Source organism: Centruroides vittatus, unplaced genomic scaffold (genome assembly GCF_030686945.1).
Source record: "Centruroides vittatus isolate TY-2023 unplaced genomic scaffold, ASM3068694v2 contig_1079, whole genome shotgun sequence".
In the NCBI taxonomy this organism is placed as follows: domain Eukaryota; kingdom Metazoa; phylum Arthropoda; class Arachnida; order Scorpiones; family Buthidae; genus Centruroides; species Centruroides vittatus.
In genome coordinates, this window is record NW_027120694.1 from 515,501 (window position 1) to 534,014 (window position 18,514).

The 18,514-nt window shown below is 30.8% G+C and overlaps 1 protein-coding gene across 1 annotated transcript; it reads left to right on the forward strand.

Moving 5' to 3' along the window:
- Positions 1-242: 242 nt before the first annotated feature.
- Positions 243-17,420, forward strand: Ubc2 (ubiquitin conjugating enzyme 2). Its single transcript, XM_067269449.1, has 6 exons — positions 243-361; positions 15,444-15,623; positions 15,739-15,789; positions 15,861-15,993; positions 16,065-16,212; positions 16,290-17,420. Exons 2-6 carry the CDS (start codon positions 15,466-15,468, stop codon positions 16,385-16,387), a joined length of 588 nt encoding a protein of 195 aa, XP_067125550.1. The 5' UTR covers positions 243-361; positions 15,444-15,465; the 3' UTR covers positions 16,388-17,420.
- Positions 17,421-18,514: the final 1,094 nt, after the last annotated feature.

Genomic DNA, 18,514 nt, shown 5'->3' on the forward strand with positions numbered 1-18,514 from the left:
CGGGTATAAACAACGGACGAAAAAACAACGACCACGACAATTCGGTCACGTCGTCTAGACTGGAAAACATCAATCCCGCATTTTAAACGAACGTTACGTATATCTTCGATCAGCGAATGATTTATTAACAATAAACGTAATTACTTAAACCGTTAATTTATGTGGTACATTTAATAAATAATAAATAAAAAAAATTGAGTAAATAAATAAAACGTATCTGCCATCGCCCGGAATAGGACAATAATATCGACCAATGAACGAAGATTGCTTTCGTCAGCCGTCGGGCTGGTGGTTGATATTAGGAAGAGAGGCTACACGGCTCCTTTCGGAATTTATTTTACAAGATTGGATAATTATAAAGGTCAGTTTTCGAATTTAAACCGTCGGTAAAGTTAGTTTAAGGGTTTTAGACGAGTTTCGGCGTATCATCGACGCGTTACACGTTAAAATAATCGCGTCCGGTCGTCTCGAAGTAACAATGATCATCCTTTAAGGTTGGTTAAGCATAGTTGGGTTGAATGCCTGAGATTCTGCATATTTTAAGTGTTTTCGACGTTAAAAAAACGTTTCGGGACCGTTCCGAACTTTAAAAATGTCAAGTGGCTTTTCTGTTCAATTACATTTTAAATTAATCAATTTCATTTAAATTCCAATTGTCCCAATAGGGGTTTTTTTTTCCTCCTTCTTCTTTGTTTCTTAAGCTCTTGTGTGAAAATTTTTCAATAGTTAATTAAAATAATATTTTATATTTCCAGCTCTACAAGATTAAAAGTTAATGTAATTCATTGCTTCATCATTAAAATTATCATTAAGGTGTGAAATGTTAAATAGATCAAGGGCTTTCTGACAACATGAACAACACATTGTTAAGATCTAAACAATTTAAATTACATCTAGATCTTGAGGTAATTTAAATGCTTGCCCCCTTCCGTGATCTCGGTTTTAATTAAAATTTACCTCAAAATTAGAAAAAAAAATTTATTTAATTTAAACTAATTTATTTAGGATCTTTCGGGCAAATGTTTTTGGCTCTGTTTGCATTCTGTGGAGTTTGGACGTGTTTTTTTGGCTCCCCTTTAAGAAGTTTTCGTGCTTTTGAGGCGAATCGTAGGAAAACGGTATTTGCCGATCTTCTAAATCCCTTCGCCCGAACGTGCCTTAGATATTGTCCGATGCCGGCCAAATTGGATAGAAATCAATAATCTAAGTACGCCGTCTAATCAATTTTTAATTAGGGGAAAAAAGAGTCGAGATTAAGATTATTGAAAAATCGTGTAAACAAGTAAGATTGGTAATGGGAATTTGTTAATTTTTGGCGATTTGCAAGCCGTCCCGCTTATTTTTTTTTTAACTTAATTTGTGTGCCGAGTAATTCTATTGTCGAACAAATGCTAGTTTTTTTTTCTTTTAACGTAAAAGAAGTTTGTTAAAAAGTATGGTGCTTGAATGTCGAATTGATATGTAATTTGGGCGTAATTCCTTTGATTTGATCGTTAAAAACAACTGGTTAAAATGAATGATACTAATTGATTGTTCCAAGATACTCTTATCTTCTTTGTTGCTTTATGTTTGCAAAAGTAGTAATCAATAATGATTAATGTTTCCGATTGTTTTTGTATTTAGGAAAGTTCTTTGTGTTTCTTAAATTATGTATAAGGTAGGATGTGAAGAGAGATTTACAATAGTTGTCTGGTTTGAAACCTGCACTCTCACTCTCAAAGAGATTAGACCTTAAAAGAGAAAGAAAAATTTGGTAAACATTACTTCGGGCAATGTAGAGTGCTTGTTTTCCCCTAACTTCGAGGAATTATATTGAATTTTCATTTGTTCTACGAAAGTTCAGGATGAAATTCTATCATTAGCAAATTTCTTTTGTAATTTGATTATATTAACATTCATTAATAGATTTTGATATTTAATATGTCATTTAAAAATTTGTTTTCAATTTTCTTGTAAGAAATGACAATTTAAAAGTGAAATATATTCGAATTTATTTAAATTCATTAACGTGTCTTAGGATATTCTAAGTAAATGAATTATTATAAAATTGTATATTGATAGTAAATTTTAATGTTTCGAGAGTGGATTGCATTATATTCCCAGAAATAAATTGCATAATAATGAATTGTAATTCTTACTTTTCCTATGAGTCAGTTGGTGGATATCCTTGATAAGTGTATATCATCATTATTCCTTTAATCAATATTTTTTAGTTATGTAAAGGTATTATATTTAGTAGGCCATCTTTTATAGATTTCTGCTTAGATAAAGAATTGTAAAATTGCCCTTTAGAGATGTAGCTATTGATTCTTCTACTATAAAATCCTTTGTAAAGGTGGCCAAAATCAAAAGACTAAACAGTAATTTCCCAGGGAAAATTTTATACGAGAACAGAAAGATAATTTTGTAATTTACTTGAATTTGTTCCAAATTCAAATTTTTTGAGATATTTTACAAGTGATTATGCAGCTGGTCTGCGTAACACTTGTAAAATAGTATTATGTTCGTGCGCAACGTATACAGATGCTTTTTTTTCTTTTTTTGTATTCATAAATTATTCTATTAATTAAAGTCTATATATAATAATAACCTTAAAAAGTATAAAGAATTTAATCTTAACAGTTTATTAGGTTTTATTTTACATCCGTAAACACTAAGTAATTTATATATTTAAAAAAAGTAAATCATTAAGTTAGTAAATTTATTATTTTTAGTCTTAAATTGGCTTCATTTCTATAAATAGATCCATTTTTTTGTGTAGTACATAACACAGTAGGTGTTTTATATATTTTAACAAATGAATAAATATAATAACTCGCTTATATTTCGTTGTTTTCCGGAAAAATATTTTATCTTATTGAATTTTGTCGGGATAGCAATTCTCGGTTTTAATACACACGAATTTGAAACTTAAAGGAACATAATAAGTTATAATTGAATTAATGAATTCTCCTTGTCATATTGTAAATGATAATGATATATTTAATAATTTGAAGGTGCAGGTCGAGTTCAGATTAGCATAAATTGTAGGTTATTGGCTCTAAATTAGCTTCTTGTATAGAGTATAGTGTTTCTATACATTTATGTATAAAGTATGACGAGAATGACCCGTGAAAGGTGTATGGCATTAATATAAAACTGTTCTTATGAGAACTGTGCCACTCTTAGCCTTACCTTCAATTAATGCATGATTAAACTCCAACAGGGCATTTGTATCTTAGTATATTTCTATTAATCCCTTGCCAGCTGCTAACTTCTTTACTTGATGATTATTTTATTGTGTCCCTTATCAGATTTAAATCTGTAATGTTCTGGGTCATTCTACTATAGTTACAATGTAATTTGTTTGTTCTTGCTATATATATACACTCTATATACTTAGTTAAAATTTAGGCTCTAGCTACTGTATTACATTTTAAAAGTTTACAGGGAGATGTATAATTATTTAATGTACGTAAATGGATTTTATAGGAAATTCTTAAAGAAATTTTTATTGATTAAAATTAAGTAATCAATTAAGAGTCTTGCCTTAGGATGTTTATATTCCATTAAACGTTATCTACTTTGAATGTATTTTCTATTTTATTTACGATTATATTTAGATTAATGGGTTTAAAGTTGTAAATTTTGTATTCATTGTCGAAATAGCCGACCTAGTTACATTAACGTGACGGTCTGTTTTTTTTATGGTACGTCAGTCAGATCGAATCTTTGTTAACCGTAGATTTCCACCTGCTCTCCGTAGTGTATAATGCTGATAATTTTTTTGCTAGCAGAACTTGTCTTTCTACAAAAGTTGACTGGAATGTCATCTATTGCTATAGAAACAAATGGCAATGTCTAACAGCCATTAATAGCCAGTTTAGATTTGTGAATGGCATTCAATATTTAAAACACCTTCCTAAAAGTTTTCTAAGTTGATACAAAATATTTATTTTTATGTATGTAAATTTAAATTATCGGGGAAAAAAATTTTATGGTTTTTTATTACATGATTTCTGTTGATAAATTATTACAATTGAGGTAGAATTATTTATATTTTGCTACTTCCAGATGTAATTTATAATTCAGAAGTTTCCTTTTTTTTTTAAAGGAGAGATTGTTTAGATAAACAATTTTATTATTGCAATTTGTTTATAAAGAAACAAAAACCTGTAATATTCAACAATAGATAGACCAATTTATACTCTTTTTTTTTTATTATGATTACAAGTTAAATTTTATTTTTAAGCTTGGTTAATTCTTTTAGTCTTAACTAAGTTTGTATGCGTGTTTTTACAAAATCTTTTACGTTGTAAGTTGAAAATGGCCGTTTAAAGAGTCAAATAAGTTCATTTTCACTGATTGACGTATTTTTTCTTTTTGTACCTTACAATAAATATTTTAAAGAACTAAAAAATATATAAGTGACTATCAAAAATTCATTATTATTTGATTTATTTTTTTTCTGTAAACAGATTTATAGACCTATTTACAACCAAGGATCAAGAATTAAAGTTAACTATCATTCACTTTACTTCTAGTATGTCAATGCTTATTGGTTAACTTTTAACTCTTTATCCTTAGCTGCGAGTACAGATGTTAAACGTCATAAAAGTTGCAAGTTATGGGAAGCAGAGTTTACCAGAAAATTATATAATTTCCAATAATTGCACTCGTATTAAAGAAAAAAAAACAATTAATTTTTATAAGTGCGTTATTATAGCAGACAATACACGATTTTGAATTATTTAATTTTTGCTTTGAGTTTTTCTACTAAAATAATTTCTCTGCACTGTTTCCTTAAATTAATAATGCTACATGCTTGAGTTAGGAACCTAGTTTAAGTGTGTAATTGGGTTTTCTTTTTCTTTATCTATAATATATTATCAGATAAATATTAAATGGAATTTTAGTACTTTAAGCAATGGATACTTTCGAAGCTGTATTTATTGACAAGATAATCTAATTCTCTGCTTATCCTACACAAATATAAACAAAAAAAAATTTTTTTGAAATTTAATGCTTTGTTTGATTATCAGATTACTTAAAACAGGAACCATTTTTTTTACTTTCTTTCTTTATACATACATTTTTGTAAATGCCTTTTGTGTTAATAAGTAAAAGTTCTTTCTTGTTCTTTCTACTTTATTGCTCTTGGGGAACCTTCCCGTGATAATAAATGATTTTTAGCTCCCGTTCATGCCTCTGCCTCGTTTGTTGTTCGAGTCATAGTAAATAGAATAACGCAGATATATTCTACAATTTCTTACTTTCGGATGGCGTTTGCGTTATCACATTTTTAAAATTACAGTATTATTACTATTAGTGATTGAGTGTTTGATCATTAAAGATGCTTCAGGGAACAAAAGAAATGAAGATTTTTATTTCGAGCAATATCTGTCTACTGTAAAAAAAATTAATGAATAAAAACTTTAATTAATTAATTACTCATTTTTATTTTAGAAAGAAGTCTACGAACCACAACAATTGCAGTATAAATAGAAATACCCCATAAAAGAATGAGAAATTCTATAAATATTACTACTAACACTTATGACACAGTTTACAAGTTGTAATTGCAAATAGTTATTTTGTAATGAATTTGGCACACAAAGTGACAAATTTCGATCTAATCGTTGATATAAAAAAAATAATAAAAAATCTAGATAAAATTCCGAAAGTCATTTTTATTTTTAGATGCGGTTAGTTCTCTTAGAAATTTGATAAAGTTGAGATAAAATATAGTAGATCAATATTTCCTGGCCTGTTTTTGTTTTCTGAGTAGATCGACGTTACTCGAGAATACAGTTTTGCAAGCTGCTAGTTTGACAGTACAATAGTTTAATGCTTCTAAAATCCTTCATCGGTGCCATTAGATTTATGTGATTTAATACTAATCAGATGCATTAGATATAATGGGAAAAATTGTACATTAATTTGACCAAATATTTCTAATTGATATTGTTTATTGTACTGATAAATTTGAATAATTATTAGAATTGAATGGAATTATGTAATTGTTTATACCGTTTTAACACAATATACGTATTTCTTGAAACTGGTGAATTAGTTGACCATCTTTATCTCTTAATAACGAATGTACAGTACCTGTAATAATGATAGGCTGCATTCCTGAACCCCATTCTATACATTTGAGATTCCTTTGACTTTTATTATTTGTTCAGTTAACAGGATGATGAGTCACAAGCTGATTGTCATGCAATTGCTACTATCTGGAAACATTTCAAATCCTTATCATCAAGACAAGGATTTGAAATGATTATCATTGTGGGTTTTCCACTGGATGATATCAACAAAGGGTTAACATTATTTGAAAAGATTAAATAGACTTCAAATAAATAACTACAGTAACCAGTTCGAAATTGATCAAGGCAGAGTTAAAATACAATACAAGGGGAATTGAGTACTCTAAATTCCCTATTGTACTCCATTCTAGGGATACAATTGTACTCCTGTTATACCCTATTGTACCTCAACCCCAATGTGTCTGCTAGTGACCTTCCAGTTATACTAGAAAATTCATGATTAATATAATTGTTCATAATTAATTAACTTTTGTATTTTGTAAACTCATGTATTTAAAATCAAATGTTGATTCTTCAGAAAAATAATTAAGCCTATGGAGGCTAACCGGAAAGGTTGAAAGGGCTTGAATTTTAAATATTAATTCACAGTGAAATTTGATTGTATAAATTGTAATTTCATTATATAAAAATCTAAAATCAAACTGTGTTAACTTTAATTATAATTTAATAAGATTAATTAAGAAAGATAAAGTCACAAGTAATGTAAAGTTTACACAGTAAAGAGTTCTTGAATTATTTTTATTAACAAACAATGCATAGTTTTTATGACCATGTCCTTAGTAATATAAGAACGTATTGAGCTTTCAAAGAGGTTCAGATTTGTAGACATAGGTCAAACTGCCCGGTGGAGCAGCTTTAATGCAACTGGATAAGCAAGCATAGCTCATTTCATTTGAAATGAATTATATCACTGGTTTGTTTATCCAATTGGTTTGTATGCGGCAATACGTGGGCATCTGCCCAGGGAGGATTTTCTACGGGAAAGTAGCCTGTTTAGGTGTAACAAATGTGAAGAAAACTTCGAAATCCATCAATAAAGTTCTGATTTCTTTTATACCTTTGAATCTTTTGGATGTTTTAATCAATATTTTAAAAGTTTCATTTTGAACTTTGAATGGTCTTTTTTATCAATTTATATTAAACAAGTTTATTATTAAGTGTTTGTTACAATAATTGCTTTTAATGTTGTTTATTCGTATAAAATTAATTTATTTTTAAAATTGAACTTAACAGTAAGAAAATATGCCACAGATAACAATGCGGCAACATTTTTCAGGAAGTGGAAACAAGGATTGACGGTGACTGAAAGAGAACAAATTCTTGTTACGTTATAAAAATTGAAATGGTTTCTCGGGAGAAAAATCCAAATATTTCTGGAGAATGCACTTTCGATTTGTTTTTTTTACTGTTGTTATTTTCATAACTGAAAGAATTTTATATAAATCTTAAAAAATTATTTATAAATTTAATATCATATTTTTCTTTGAAGAACTTCAACATTTTTAAAAATCAATATTATAACATTGAATAAGAGAGATGTTTTTGTTTTTTGAAAGAGGAGGTAACATCTCGGAGATTATCAGCTTTCTAAAGCCCTATTATTATTTGTTCCTCCGAAGACCTTCCGTATCTTTGCAAATTGTTTGTATGACGACAAGTATTCTCGGATAATTGGTTCAGAAGTATATACAGAATGGCTAATTGTTTTATTCTTTTCATATCTTTTGACTCTAGTAAAGCGCTTTTATTTTATTACAGTAGAGTATTCTTCAATTATTGGCTTCTTTAATAGATTAGTTTTGCAGCTCTCATACATTTGCACATTGTATGTATTTGTATTGTGTTCACCATTAACTTGCTCACTTTAATCTTTGTTTTTGTTGTACATTTAGTTGTTTATTTATTGATGCATAACACAGTTTATTAGACTCTTGTGCCAAAAGTCTTTATTACACAATTATCAATTAAATATATATAAAATAATGAGTGTTTCTGTTTGTTTAGATTTCTAAATAATTTTGATAAATCTTTCCTTCCAATTATCAAACTAATTGTATATTTAAGTAAAAATAATAGAGTAAGAGAGATTTTAACAGATTTTCACTTCATTTAAATATTAATTCTTAAGTGAAAAATAGCGAAAATCAACCAGATGTTAAAGAAAAAACAAATGCTTTTATCATAAACTTTAGTTTTCTGTACTTTAGATATCCTGTTGAACCTGTAGTTGGGTTCAATGTTTCCAGATAAGTACAGACACTCAAATGGGTCTCATCTCCTCGTGTAGAATTGATAACGACGACCGAACAGACCAAAGAATATAGAAACTCGGTAAACGCGAGTAGCTTCGTTAAAATAATTTATAATTATATATTCTTAGACAGACGATCGTCGCTGCGGAACAAAGCCATTCTTATGCTAAATTTCTCGATTTGTAATTTAGTTTAAGGAATGAGTCAAATTAATTAAATTATTCCATTATGCAATGTATAGTCCCAAGATATCAATAGATATACAAAATTTTTTTTTATTGCTGTTTTAGTATGCAGACTTGTATTTTGACTGCAATGTTGACATAACTGCTTGAATTATTTATTAAGTGGCATTTGTTTAATAAGATTATGTTGCAGTAACTTATTTAAAAAAAATAGAATAAAAAAAACACATGTAACATTGATTTATTAACATATCCATTGCTTATGTAAATAAGAAACAACGTTTAAATTTTAAATGTGCTTTAACTGAAACTATGTTTCGTGTTTTAAAAAGATTTAAACAGTATATTTAATTAATGTGCAGAAAAAAATGTTTTGCACAATTACAGATAATCTTGATTTATTTTAGATTAAGGAAAGTCGATTTCACTAGAATCTGCGTACCTTGACACACGACAACACGATTTTGACACATTATAATTAAAGCTAATGCCGAACTATTGGTCACGGTGTGCGCAATATTAAGTTACCAGATGAAAAATTTCAAGCATATCTTTTGTAATTTAAAAGTTACTTTCCTCACTAAAATTATATTAAAAAAAAAGTAAACCTTTTCCTCATAGGAACAACAGTTTCCTTATTATCGTTAATGAAAAAAAAATTGAATTTTAATGCCGATAAATTTTTCTATAAAATTCTGTTCTTGTTTAAACTTTTACTAAATGCTTCATTGCATCTGTTTCTAACGAGTCTTCTCTAGTCAATTTTTTTGAATTATAGATTAAATGACTCAGAAATTCTTTTAAGAAATGTGATATTCTCTTTTTACGTGCATTATATTGCATCTGTTCTTGTTACGCGACTAAAATGGACGTGTATCAATATCTATCACAGCCACGTCGGCTCCATCCAGGAGCTTGATTTGTATAGAGTTTTTCTTTATCTAATAATAATAAATTACTCACATATAAAAGTTTTAAGCCAGAGATTTAATTATATTATAATACAATCTCCCTCATTCTTTCTTTATTCTGAAATATTTATATACTTAGGCACATTCTTTTAAATTGTCTGATTATGCTTTGAATTCAATCCAAACTATTCTCATAGCAAATTTTTTAAAATGGGTTATAAACTCTCTTCAAGAGTCAACAAGAGAAACAAAGATGATGCCAGATTACTATTATTAGCTCTCTTGATCTTTATTTCTCTTGTTAATTCTTGCAGATGAGTTTAGAAAGCAAACATTTTTGCATTATAAATGGATCTATAATGGAGAATACAGATACGTACAGCAATATAAGCCTTATGTCATTGTGTACCCACTGGTTATAAGATTTGTTTATGTATAACTAAAGGATACAATCAGTGTCAAAACTTCTGCTTCCATATACTTAATTCCTAGATATTTAATTATAATAATACAGTTTCAATAAAGAAGGCTGCTCTTGTATTTCTGATAGGCAATATATGGTTCAGGTCATGACGAGGTTTGGCTAGCTCTGATGTGATTTCTTTTCTTTCAAATAACCAAATCAATGCCATTGCTTTTTGACAAGTAATTGCTTGTTTTCTTCTTTGTATTGCCAATTTTAAACATTGAAAAAAGATGATGTAAGGAATGAATATACCCTCCACAACATTTGATTGCAGCACTGGTTATAAAATTTCTACTTCAAGAAAAGCAGCTTGAATTGGATTTAAATTTGAAGGAGCTTCCCCCTTAACAAGTTCCTCTTTTTTTGCATCTGTCCTTAGTTTTTTCCTCAAGAATGGATTTCTCCAAGCAGTTCTATGATAAATGGTGTAATTAAATTTTTATATTTGTTTGTTTAAACCGGCATTTAACAAATTACAGTGGTAAATTTACTTGTAAATCTGTCAAACTAAATTTTTAGTTAAAATTTTTAAAAGCAAACCTTCATCAAATACAATAATAATGACGACAGTCATTCCCAAATTACTAAAGTTTGTCAAAAAATTTATCTAATTGCATTACTCTTTTTACTTCTACGATCAAATTTGATGCACCACTGTTTTTTATAGCACAAATCGGTCTCCTTATTGATGCAAAGGTCAATAAACTAATGGGTTTAGGTTTGTTGGCAGACCTGTTACGTAATAATATAAATCACATGCGGAGCGTGATGTATATAATTTAGAACTTCGACCCGTTGATTTATCACAGGACGGATGTGACATTATTTACTTCATGCAGACTTGTTTTCTACGATGTGATGGCGACGCAAGAATTTAGATCAAACAGATGCAAGTTAACAGGAATTAAATTATAGCTCTAACTGGCCATTATGTCTGCAGATACTGTGCTACCGTTTAACTGATATTCCATTGAAAGACGTGATACAAGATATTACACTTTGGTTGTTATTTACAGGGTTAATTAAGGACAAAAATATTCATTCAAGACCCTTGAATATTTCTAATACTATTTTAAGCTGTAATTTGATATTTTAATGCCTTTGAAATTATTAATTTTTTAATAAACATTTTATAGATCATGACACATTTTTCTTATTCAAAGATGTCACAAAATATCATGTAGAGGTTTAAGTATAGCTTCAGTATCATAAATTATCTGGATACAATTGCTATTGTCATCAGTAACGAGATCTATAGGCATTGATAACAATAATAGCATATAATTATAGAATTATTGTCAGAATCTGTAATTATCATAATGCAATAGCAATAAATTCAAAATTATCAGTTTTACAATACTAGAAGAATTATTTTAAAATTAGGTGAGTTTTCTTTTTATACTTTAAAATAGTAATGAACAACAGATTTCTAGTGTTATAAAATGATTTTAACAACTCGTATATTTAGATTTTTGGTGTTAGTATGAGTAAGACGCCGATGAAACAAGGTCTTTTCTGCTTGTTAGTCAAACAAAGAATGGTACTCTTTTTATCCGAGCAGTTCCAATCTGCTTTTTGATCCCCTGCTGGTTACCCTCGTGTGTCCCCAGGCAAAAATAATTGAAATTCTCTGGCAGAATTGACAATTGTAGATATTGATAGGATGTGTTAAGGGAGGCAAATTGATTCACATTCTTTGTATACAGGGTGTCCCTCTTGAAACTCTAGTTTTAAACTGTTCTGTAAAATCCATTTGTTCGGGTATGTGAATGAAACGTGTTGTACGCGAAGTATTATTCTTTGTGTGCTTGAAAGGGCTGACACCGTCGTATGGACTAGATCACCAGTCAACGTGGTCCTATTTGTTGGGCAGTTTGATAAGCCAAAATCACCCCCTTTGAACTATTTTGTACACACTTCAAGGATTGCGTGTATGCTACCAAAATACCAGGCACGAGAACCCCATGTAAAGAATCATGGATGTCATTAACAGCATGATTCCTAACATGCTGGTTTGGACAAAATCGAGTACATACTGGATATTGTACGTGCCTCGTTGGAGCATGTTTGGAATGATTTAATGCAGTAAGTAATAAATTGAATGTTAAAACAGAAATTTTGGAACTTTGAAGGAATCAGTTTGTCAGCTTTGTTCAACTTGAGCTAAATAAATGTGTTTTTATTGATTTTAAGGCAGGCTTTCCCATATTGGATTTTGTCATAAAATAAAAATTGCAATTTTATAATGAAATTTCAAATAATTCTTTAAAATGTAATTTTAAATCAGTTGTTAAGAATTTTCATATAATAAATCACCTCCCGACATTAATACTCTCACTGTCAGAGTGGGTTAAGCACTTTCCTGATTTGGCTTTAAGGCTACGTACTCTTCCTTTGGCCAATTCTCCTCTTAAATTGGACTCGGGACTGACCGGTCGAGGGTTTCCTGGCAAAGTTAAATGGCAGCATCCATCAATTCTGTTCATTTCTAACCAGACTATACTCTCTGAACTCATTGCTTAACTTTGGTAATTTGATGAGTAGTATGTGATCAATAAAGGCTAGTCATTGATCTCTTTTTATCTAATTACACTAAATATTGTGTGTATTAATGTTGTAAAAATATACATGAAGTAATTATAATTTAGTCACTTAAGTTGTACTTAATTGTTTATTCCACTCAATAAAGGAATTATTTGAATGATGTGATTTAGATCTATAAATGTTATTTCTTAATATAAAACATGATTTTATCAATAATGAAAATTGAGAACAGTGAAGAAGGTTGATTCTAACCTTCACAACATTAAACAAAGGATAGAATCTTCTAAACTTCATTTTCTTTTGAATTTAAAGTTACTAATGCTAGATATCTTTATAGTATGCAGTTGTAGTAGACATTAGAAAACAACACCATAGACATTTATAATCTTTTATTGTTGATGGTGGAGCAGTTAAAGTGGCAACCCACCACTCTGTGGACTTGGATCGAATCCGAACTGGTCAAAAAAACCACAAGTTTTTCAGGGTGGTCTGTCTGGATTTTTGGGTCCTGTCCCTCACCATCCAGCCGGACCCATAATGGGCTTGCTAAAATAAGGCCTTCTGGTATCCATAGGGCTAAAAGTGTGTTTTAAAAAACTGTTACCGATGACAAAACCCCTTTTTACCATGTTGGAAGAATATCATTTAGCAAGACGACCCATGCGCCGTTAGTCGAGAAATGCTACATTAGATTATACAGTAGTTTAACATTCCGTTACTTCCGCATTCATTCCATTAGAATAACAGATTTTAACACTAGGCGATCGTGACATGACTCGGAAATATGGCTTTTAGTTCCCTAGAGGTTTGCACAAAACCAATTTGGAATGCTAAGTTAAAGTAATGCAATTTGAAGGCTTTAATGTTAATAATGTTAATAAACTTTTTTTAGGACGTGGAAATTATTATAGTTTTTATATATTTAATATTTTAACAACATTGGCTTTTAATCTCCATAAGATGCTAGTGGAATGGTAGATGCAAGTAAAGAAGTGTCTGCCTGCCATTCTAAATGTTTGTTTATGCTTCCAGCATGTAGTGAGTGAGGGAGCAAATGAACGAATATGAAACTGGAAACCAGCATCAATGTAATTATGTACGTGGAGAACAAAGAGACTGCATGTTACTTTACAATTTTGAAGATGTTATAGTAGAGGGCACATGCATGTCGTGCATACTCACAATCCACCAAGCTGTTTTGGTAGCAGAGTGCTGGCTTGGCGTACATTCATTCACTGCTAGAAGCACTGTATAAGCAATTTCATTAGAAATACGTTGATCTAGTAATGAGTAAATTGCTCACTAGTTGCCAGAAGTATAAATAAGCCCAAGGGTTTGGGGTTGGACTCTCAATTGAATTGTCAGAAATTTCTATGAATAAGTTTGACTTGTCCACAACTAGAGGACAAACTCAGGATGGGACAAAAGATCTTTTTGAAATCTAGAGTAGAAGGAATTAGGGTTTCTCAAACGGGATCCCGATTGTTTTTTTAACTCTGGAAATCCCACAGGTTTTTTAGAAATTTACTTTTTTCTTATTTCGTGTTACGGTTTAGGAAATTTTGCAAATAGAAAGTATAATTAACTCATACTGTCGGAATACATTTGTATTTATTAATTTTAAACCTACTTATTAGTGTTTTAAATTTTTGCTCGTTATGGCATGTCACAAATGGTCAATCAATACGTAGCTTATTTGTGGCAGGACTCTGAAAATTCTTTGTCAGAACCCGTAATATCTGGAATAATTGCGCTTACGCTGTCTTAATTTTTAACCATGCCCAGTAGCTTCAATAACTGCATTATGCCAGGTGTAAATTGGGTGAGGATACAAACGAGTACGAAGTATGCGAGTATGAAGTTTTTCTTCATAAACCTGATTATTAAAGACGAACAAACTGCCGAATTATTGGGCTATAAGCTTGATGTTTCTATTAAAGCATCCAAGATAGACAAAACAAGAATACTAGAGAGCAAAAGTACTACTACAAAGCTTCCAGGCTACGGGAGGAAAAAAAACATAACATCTGTCTTCTCTTAAATGCATTAAAGACGATTCCACCCACATCCATCGAATTGGAAAGGGCATTCTCGGTAGCAGGAGTTTTAATTAGTTAAATAAGAACCAGATTGAGTGATCAGAGTATTGGCCATCTTTGCTTTTTATAATACAAAATAATATTGTAGATTTTATGTTTTATTTAGAAGTTTTATCTTCGTTTTTTAACTTAAAAGGTAATTTATTAAGTTTATTTTTTTTAAATTTTTAACTCAATTCAAAGCATTTTGTTGTTGTACAACAATGCAGTTTCCAGCAAACTAATAAATTTTTTATTTGTGAAAATTTCTATGTAATTCAAAAGTAATTTTTCATATATATCTTACACAGCATTAGTAATATGATCTTGGAGGTTGCAGAATGTATTATAATTATTTATCATTTGATTTATCTGAGGATGCCATTTGAAAGCACAGAAGCTTATTATTCGGCTCGCTTTTTGTCCATTGACTTATTTCCTATGTTTTGTGGCTGTCCGGTTTGATAAGTTTGTCTATAGGAAAAGTGTGCTAACAGGAAACGAAAATCTAAACATTGTTGACTAAATAATCCAGTAGTTAGCTTATGTTTATGCTATATCGATAACTTTAATTAAGAATATAACTGGGCCTAAAATTAAATGGTGATAAATCTGTTTAATGTGAACACCAATTTTATATATCAATTGATTCAAAGATTGCTCAGGAGTGAACCTAGATGCTCCTGCATACCACATGCAGTAGTTGGGGATCTTATGTATTAATGTCTGTACAAGGCAGTAATTAATTAAAATCAGCATTAATATAATTTGAAATAAGCCATTAAAAATATCAGTTATACATTTTGTTGGATTATTACTTTTATTAATTTCTTCCTGCTTCAGCCATATAGTGGCAGAGTATGTCCATACGAGTTAAACGAATAAACTTCTAATACTAATTGAGCTTTATTCAAACAGGTTGAATTTGTCTGGCGACAGCATGTCTGGTGATCGAGCTCAGGCTGGTCCTTCCGGAGGCGGTGCTAGTGGCGGAAGAGGTAGAGGTGCCGGATCGTCCAATCAGGATCGAGAAAAGGAACACAGAGAATCCAGGTTAAATCCGAAAATGTCGAAGGCACTCAGCACCAGTGCAAAAAGGTATAGCTCCTGTTCAATTATTTGCCGTCGGCATCGTATTTCTTTAATATCGAAACTTTTGGTGATTGTAATCATTTTAAAAATTTCTCTAAATTTAAGTTTTGATTAATTCCAGGATCCAAAAAGAACTGGCAGAAATAACACTGGACCCTCCCCCTAACTGCAGGTTATTTATTTACTTAATTTTCAATAAATAATGTATGAACACTCTGTTTATAAGGAATTAATTTTTTTTAGTGCCGGACCAAAAGGAGATAACCTTTACGAGTGGGTGTCCACCATACTGGGACCACCCGGTTCAGTGTACGAAGGTGGAGTATTTTTCCTGGACATTCATTTTTCTCCAGAATATCCTTTTAAACCCCCAAAAGTAAGTGGTTTTGACAAAAGTAAAACATTTTTATCTCCAAATTTAAAATAATAGTTTGTGCTCTCTTTCAGGTGACCTTTCGGACGAGAATTTATCATTGTAATATTAATAGTCAAGGTGTCATTTGTTTAGATATACTAAAAGATAATTGGAGTCCCGCCCTAACTATTTCAAAAGTACTCCTGTCTATTTGCTCGCTACTTACAGACTGCAATCCAGGTGAGTTTTCCAAAGTCTTATCGACGTGTTTTTGTCTTTCCGAAAGTTTTCCATACTGACGTTTTCTTTCCCGTTAGCCGATCCCCTGGTTGGAAGCATTGCAACACAGTATCTACAACATAGAGAAGAACACGATCGAATTGCTAGATTGTGGACCAAACGTTACGCTACATAAAAAATCCAAAATTAGGACATAATCTATTTCTTCATCATCATAAACATCATATCCTCTCCCTTTTTATTTTTTCGTCTTTCCATGTGGGTGTTTCACTACTGCGTGAATGTAGAATTTGTAACAGTGTAGATAATTCCTTTCGAGAGCAGTTACTCGAATCGTTTTATTTCCGCAAACGTAAAGAAGTTTTTGGTTTGTACAAAGCTATATCATCACCTTATTTCCGCTTTAAATGTTAATGTAAGTAAAACAAAAAAAAAGACAAAAACTAGTAGTAGTTTTTTATATTTGATCACATATCATGACAAATTCTTTGTGATATGTGAAAAATTCCATTTTCATTTCAGTTATAATGAAATTTTGCAGTGGCAACAAAGCGCGCAATACAACACGGAACCAAACTGCGCTCTCGTTCCGCTGCCAAAATATTTGTTTTACACAGTTCTAGTAGACTTTTGGGAATTAGATTTTGTCTTGAAATTCTGGAATTGCATTTTTTTTTTTTTAATTTTTGAAATATTATTTTAGTCTCTAGTTAGTACTTATGTTGTCATAGCTGTAAATATTTTATGAAAAAAATTTCATAATATCCAAATACATCTCAATTTAACAAAGACAAAAGGGAAAAACAGACATGTTTTTTATAATGTTCCAATGGCATAACATAGTAATTGGTATTTTTACGTACCGCACGTAAACATTCAATTGTGTTGTGTTTGGAAAGTCACGCCGTCGATACGGTCCGTAGTACTAAAGCCCGAATGTTTTCGTCCGTGCAGCCATAGACTCTCGACTTCATTCGAGTGCATCATCGATATTGGAAATCCATAAATATGAATGATGTGTATAACTTCAGAAGAACACAAGCATAGTCCACAAATTTTATTTATTTTTTCTTTTTTGTTTTTTTCCTCTGTATGCTGAAGTTTAGTTTCTCTCAGGTAAAAGTTACATGAATCGTCGTTGGCAGCAGTACACATTGATGTAGAAATTTTCTTAAAAGTTGTAATAAATGTTTGCTTTCAAAAATTTTTGTTGGTTTATTTGTAATTATAAATTTACACACGCATTGTATTGATTTCTGCCATGAAGAGCACTAAAGAACTTAAACTCACAATCAGGAATCTACCCCACAATGAGTGTAGTGTCTCGCCAATGGGCCAGTCACATGAAGTTTTCTTCATGCATTTGCTTAAGTAGGATTTCCCATAAGTCCTGGAAGGATTGATGGAACAAGGCAATGCCTGACCTGAATCCTCAAAATAGTAGGCTGTGTAGTACTTTTAATGTGTCTTAGCCACCTAATTTAGAACTTTTTGTTCCTTATTTTTCATCTATACTCTATCACAATGACAAAACAAGTTTGTCATGCACACATTTGGATTATATGGATTACTGAAACAAACATAGTACATCATAACTTTTGTGTGGTTGGACTGTCACGAAGGATCATGTCAGATGACAATTCATTTCAAACAAAAGCAAAACTTAAAACATCTGTTCCAGATAACTGTACAACAACTGCACTTTTAAGCCAACAAGATGGATAAACATACTATATATATATAGCGAATGTCTGCTCTGAATAGTGTCAGTTATATATGTTATTGTATGCAAAACACAGGCATACCCTTCTGGTATGCTAAGGGACCAAACTACAGTAAAATAAAGCAAGGCTATATTTTCTCACCAGTGCATATAAAAAAAAAAAATGATTAAGGTAGACATAGACCTCAAATGTCCTTTTAATAAATACACTAGTATGTCTTGACATTGATGGCTCTGGCACTTCAAATAAAATGCATATTACAAAATTTGTCAGTATTTCTTTATAAGTTCTGTAGTTAAAAATCTGCTTGAAACACGTCAATCCCTTTTCAATTAAGTTAATTCTTTTGTTGGCACTTCACCAACGCAAACTGGTTCATCAGGAGCAGACAACATTTTGACAAGTAACTTCCTTTACTCCTCTAATGGAGACTGGTCACGAGATGCAAGTAATTCTGCAACATCTTTGCACTCTGGTTCCAATTCCTTTGTCTTCATAATGTTTGCACCGATAAAAAGCCGTAAGTGCCACTGCCAAACCCCCCCTTACCAACTGTTGTGAAACAGGGTGTGCCTGAT

Excerpts from the sequence above, each read along its gene's own strand:
- Ubc2 (XM_067269449.1), top strand. The coding sequence starts at position 15,466 with ATGTCTGGTGATCGAGCTCAGGCTGGTCCTTCCGGAGGCGGTGCTAGT. Across the intron at positions 15,624-15,738 it reads CTCAGCACCAGTGCAAAAAG|GATCCAAAAAGAACTGGCAG; the intron begins GTATAGCTCCTG and ends GATTAATTCCAG. Across the intron at positions 15,994-16,064 it reads ATCCTTTTAAACCCCCAAAA|GTGACCTTTCGGACGAGAAT; the intron begins GTAAGTGGTTTT and ends GCTCTCTTTCAG.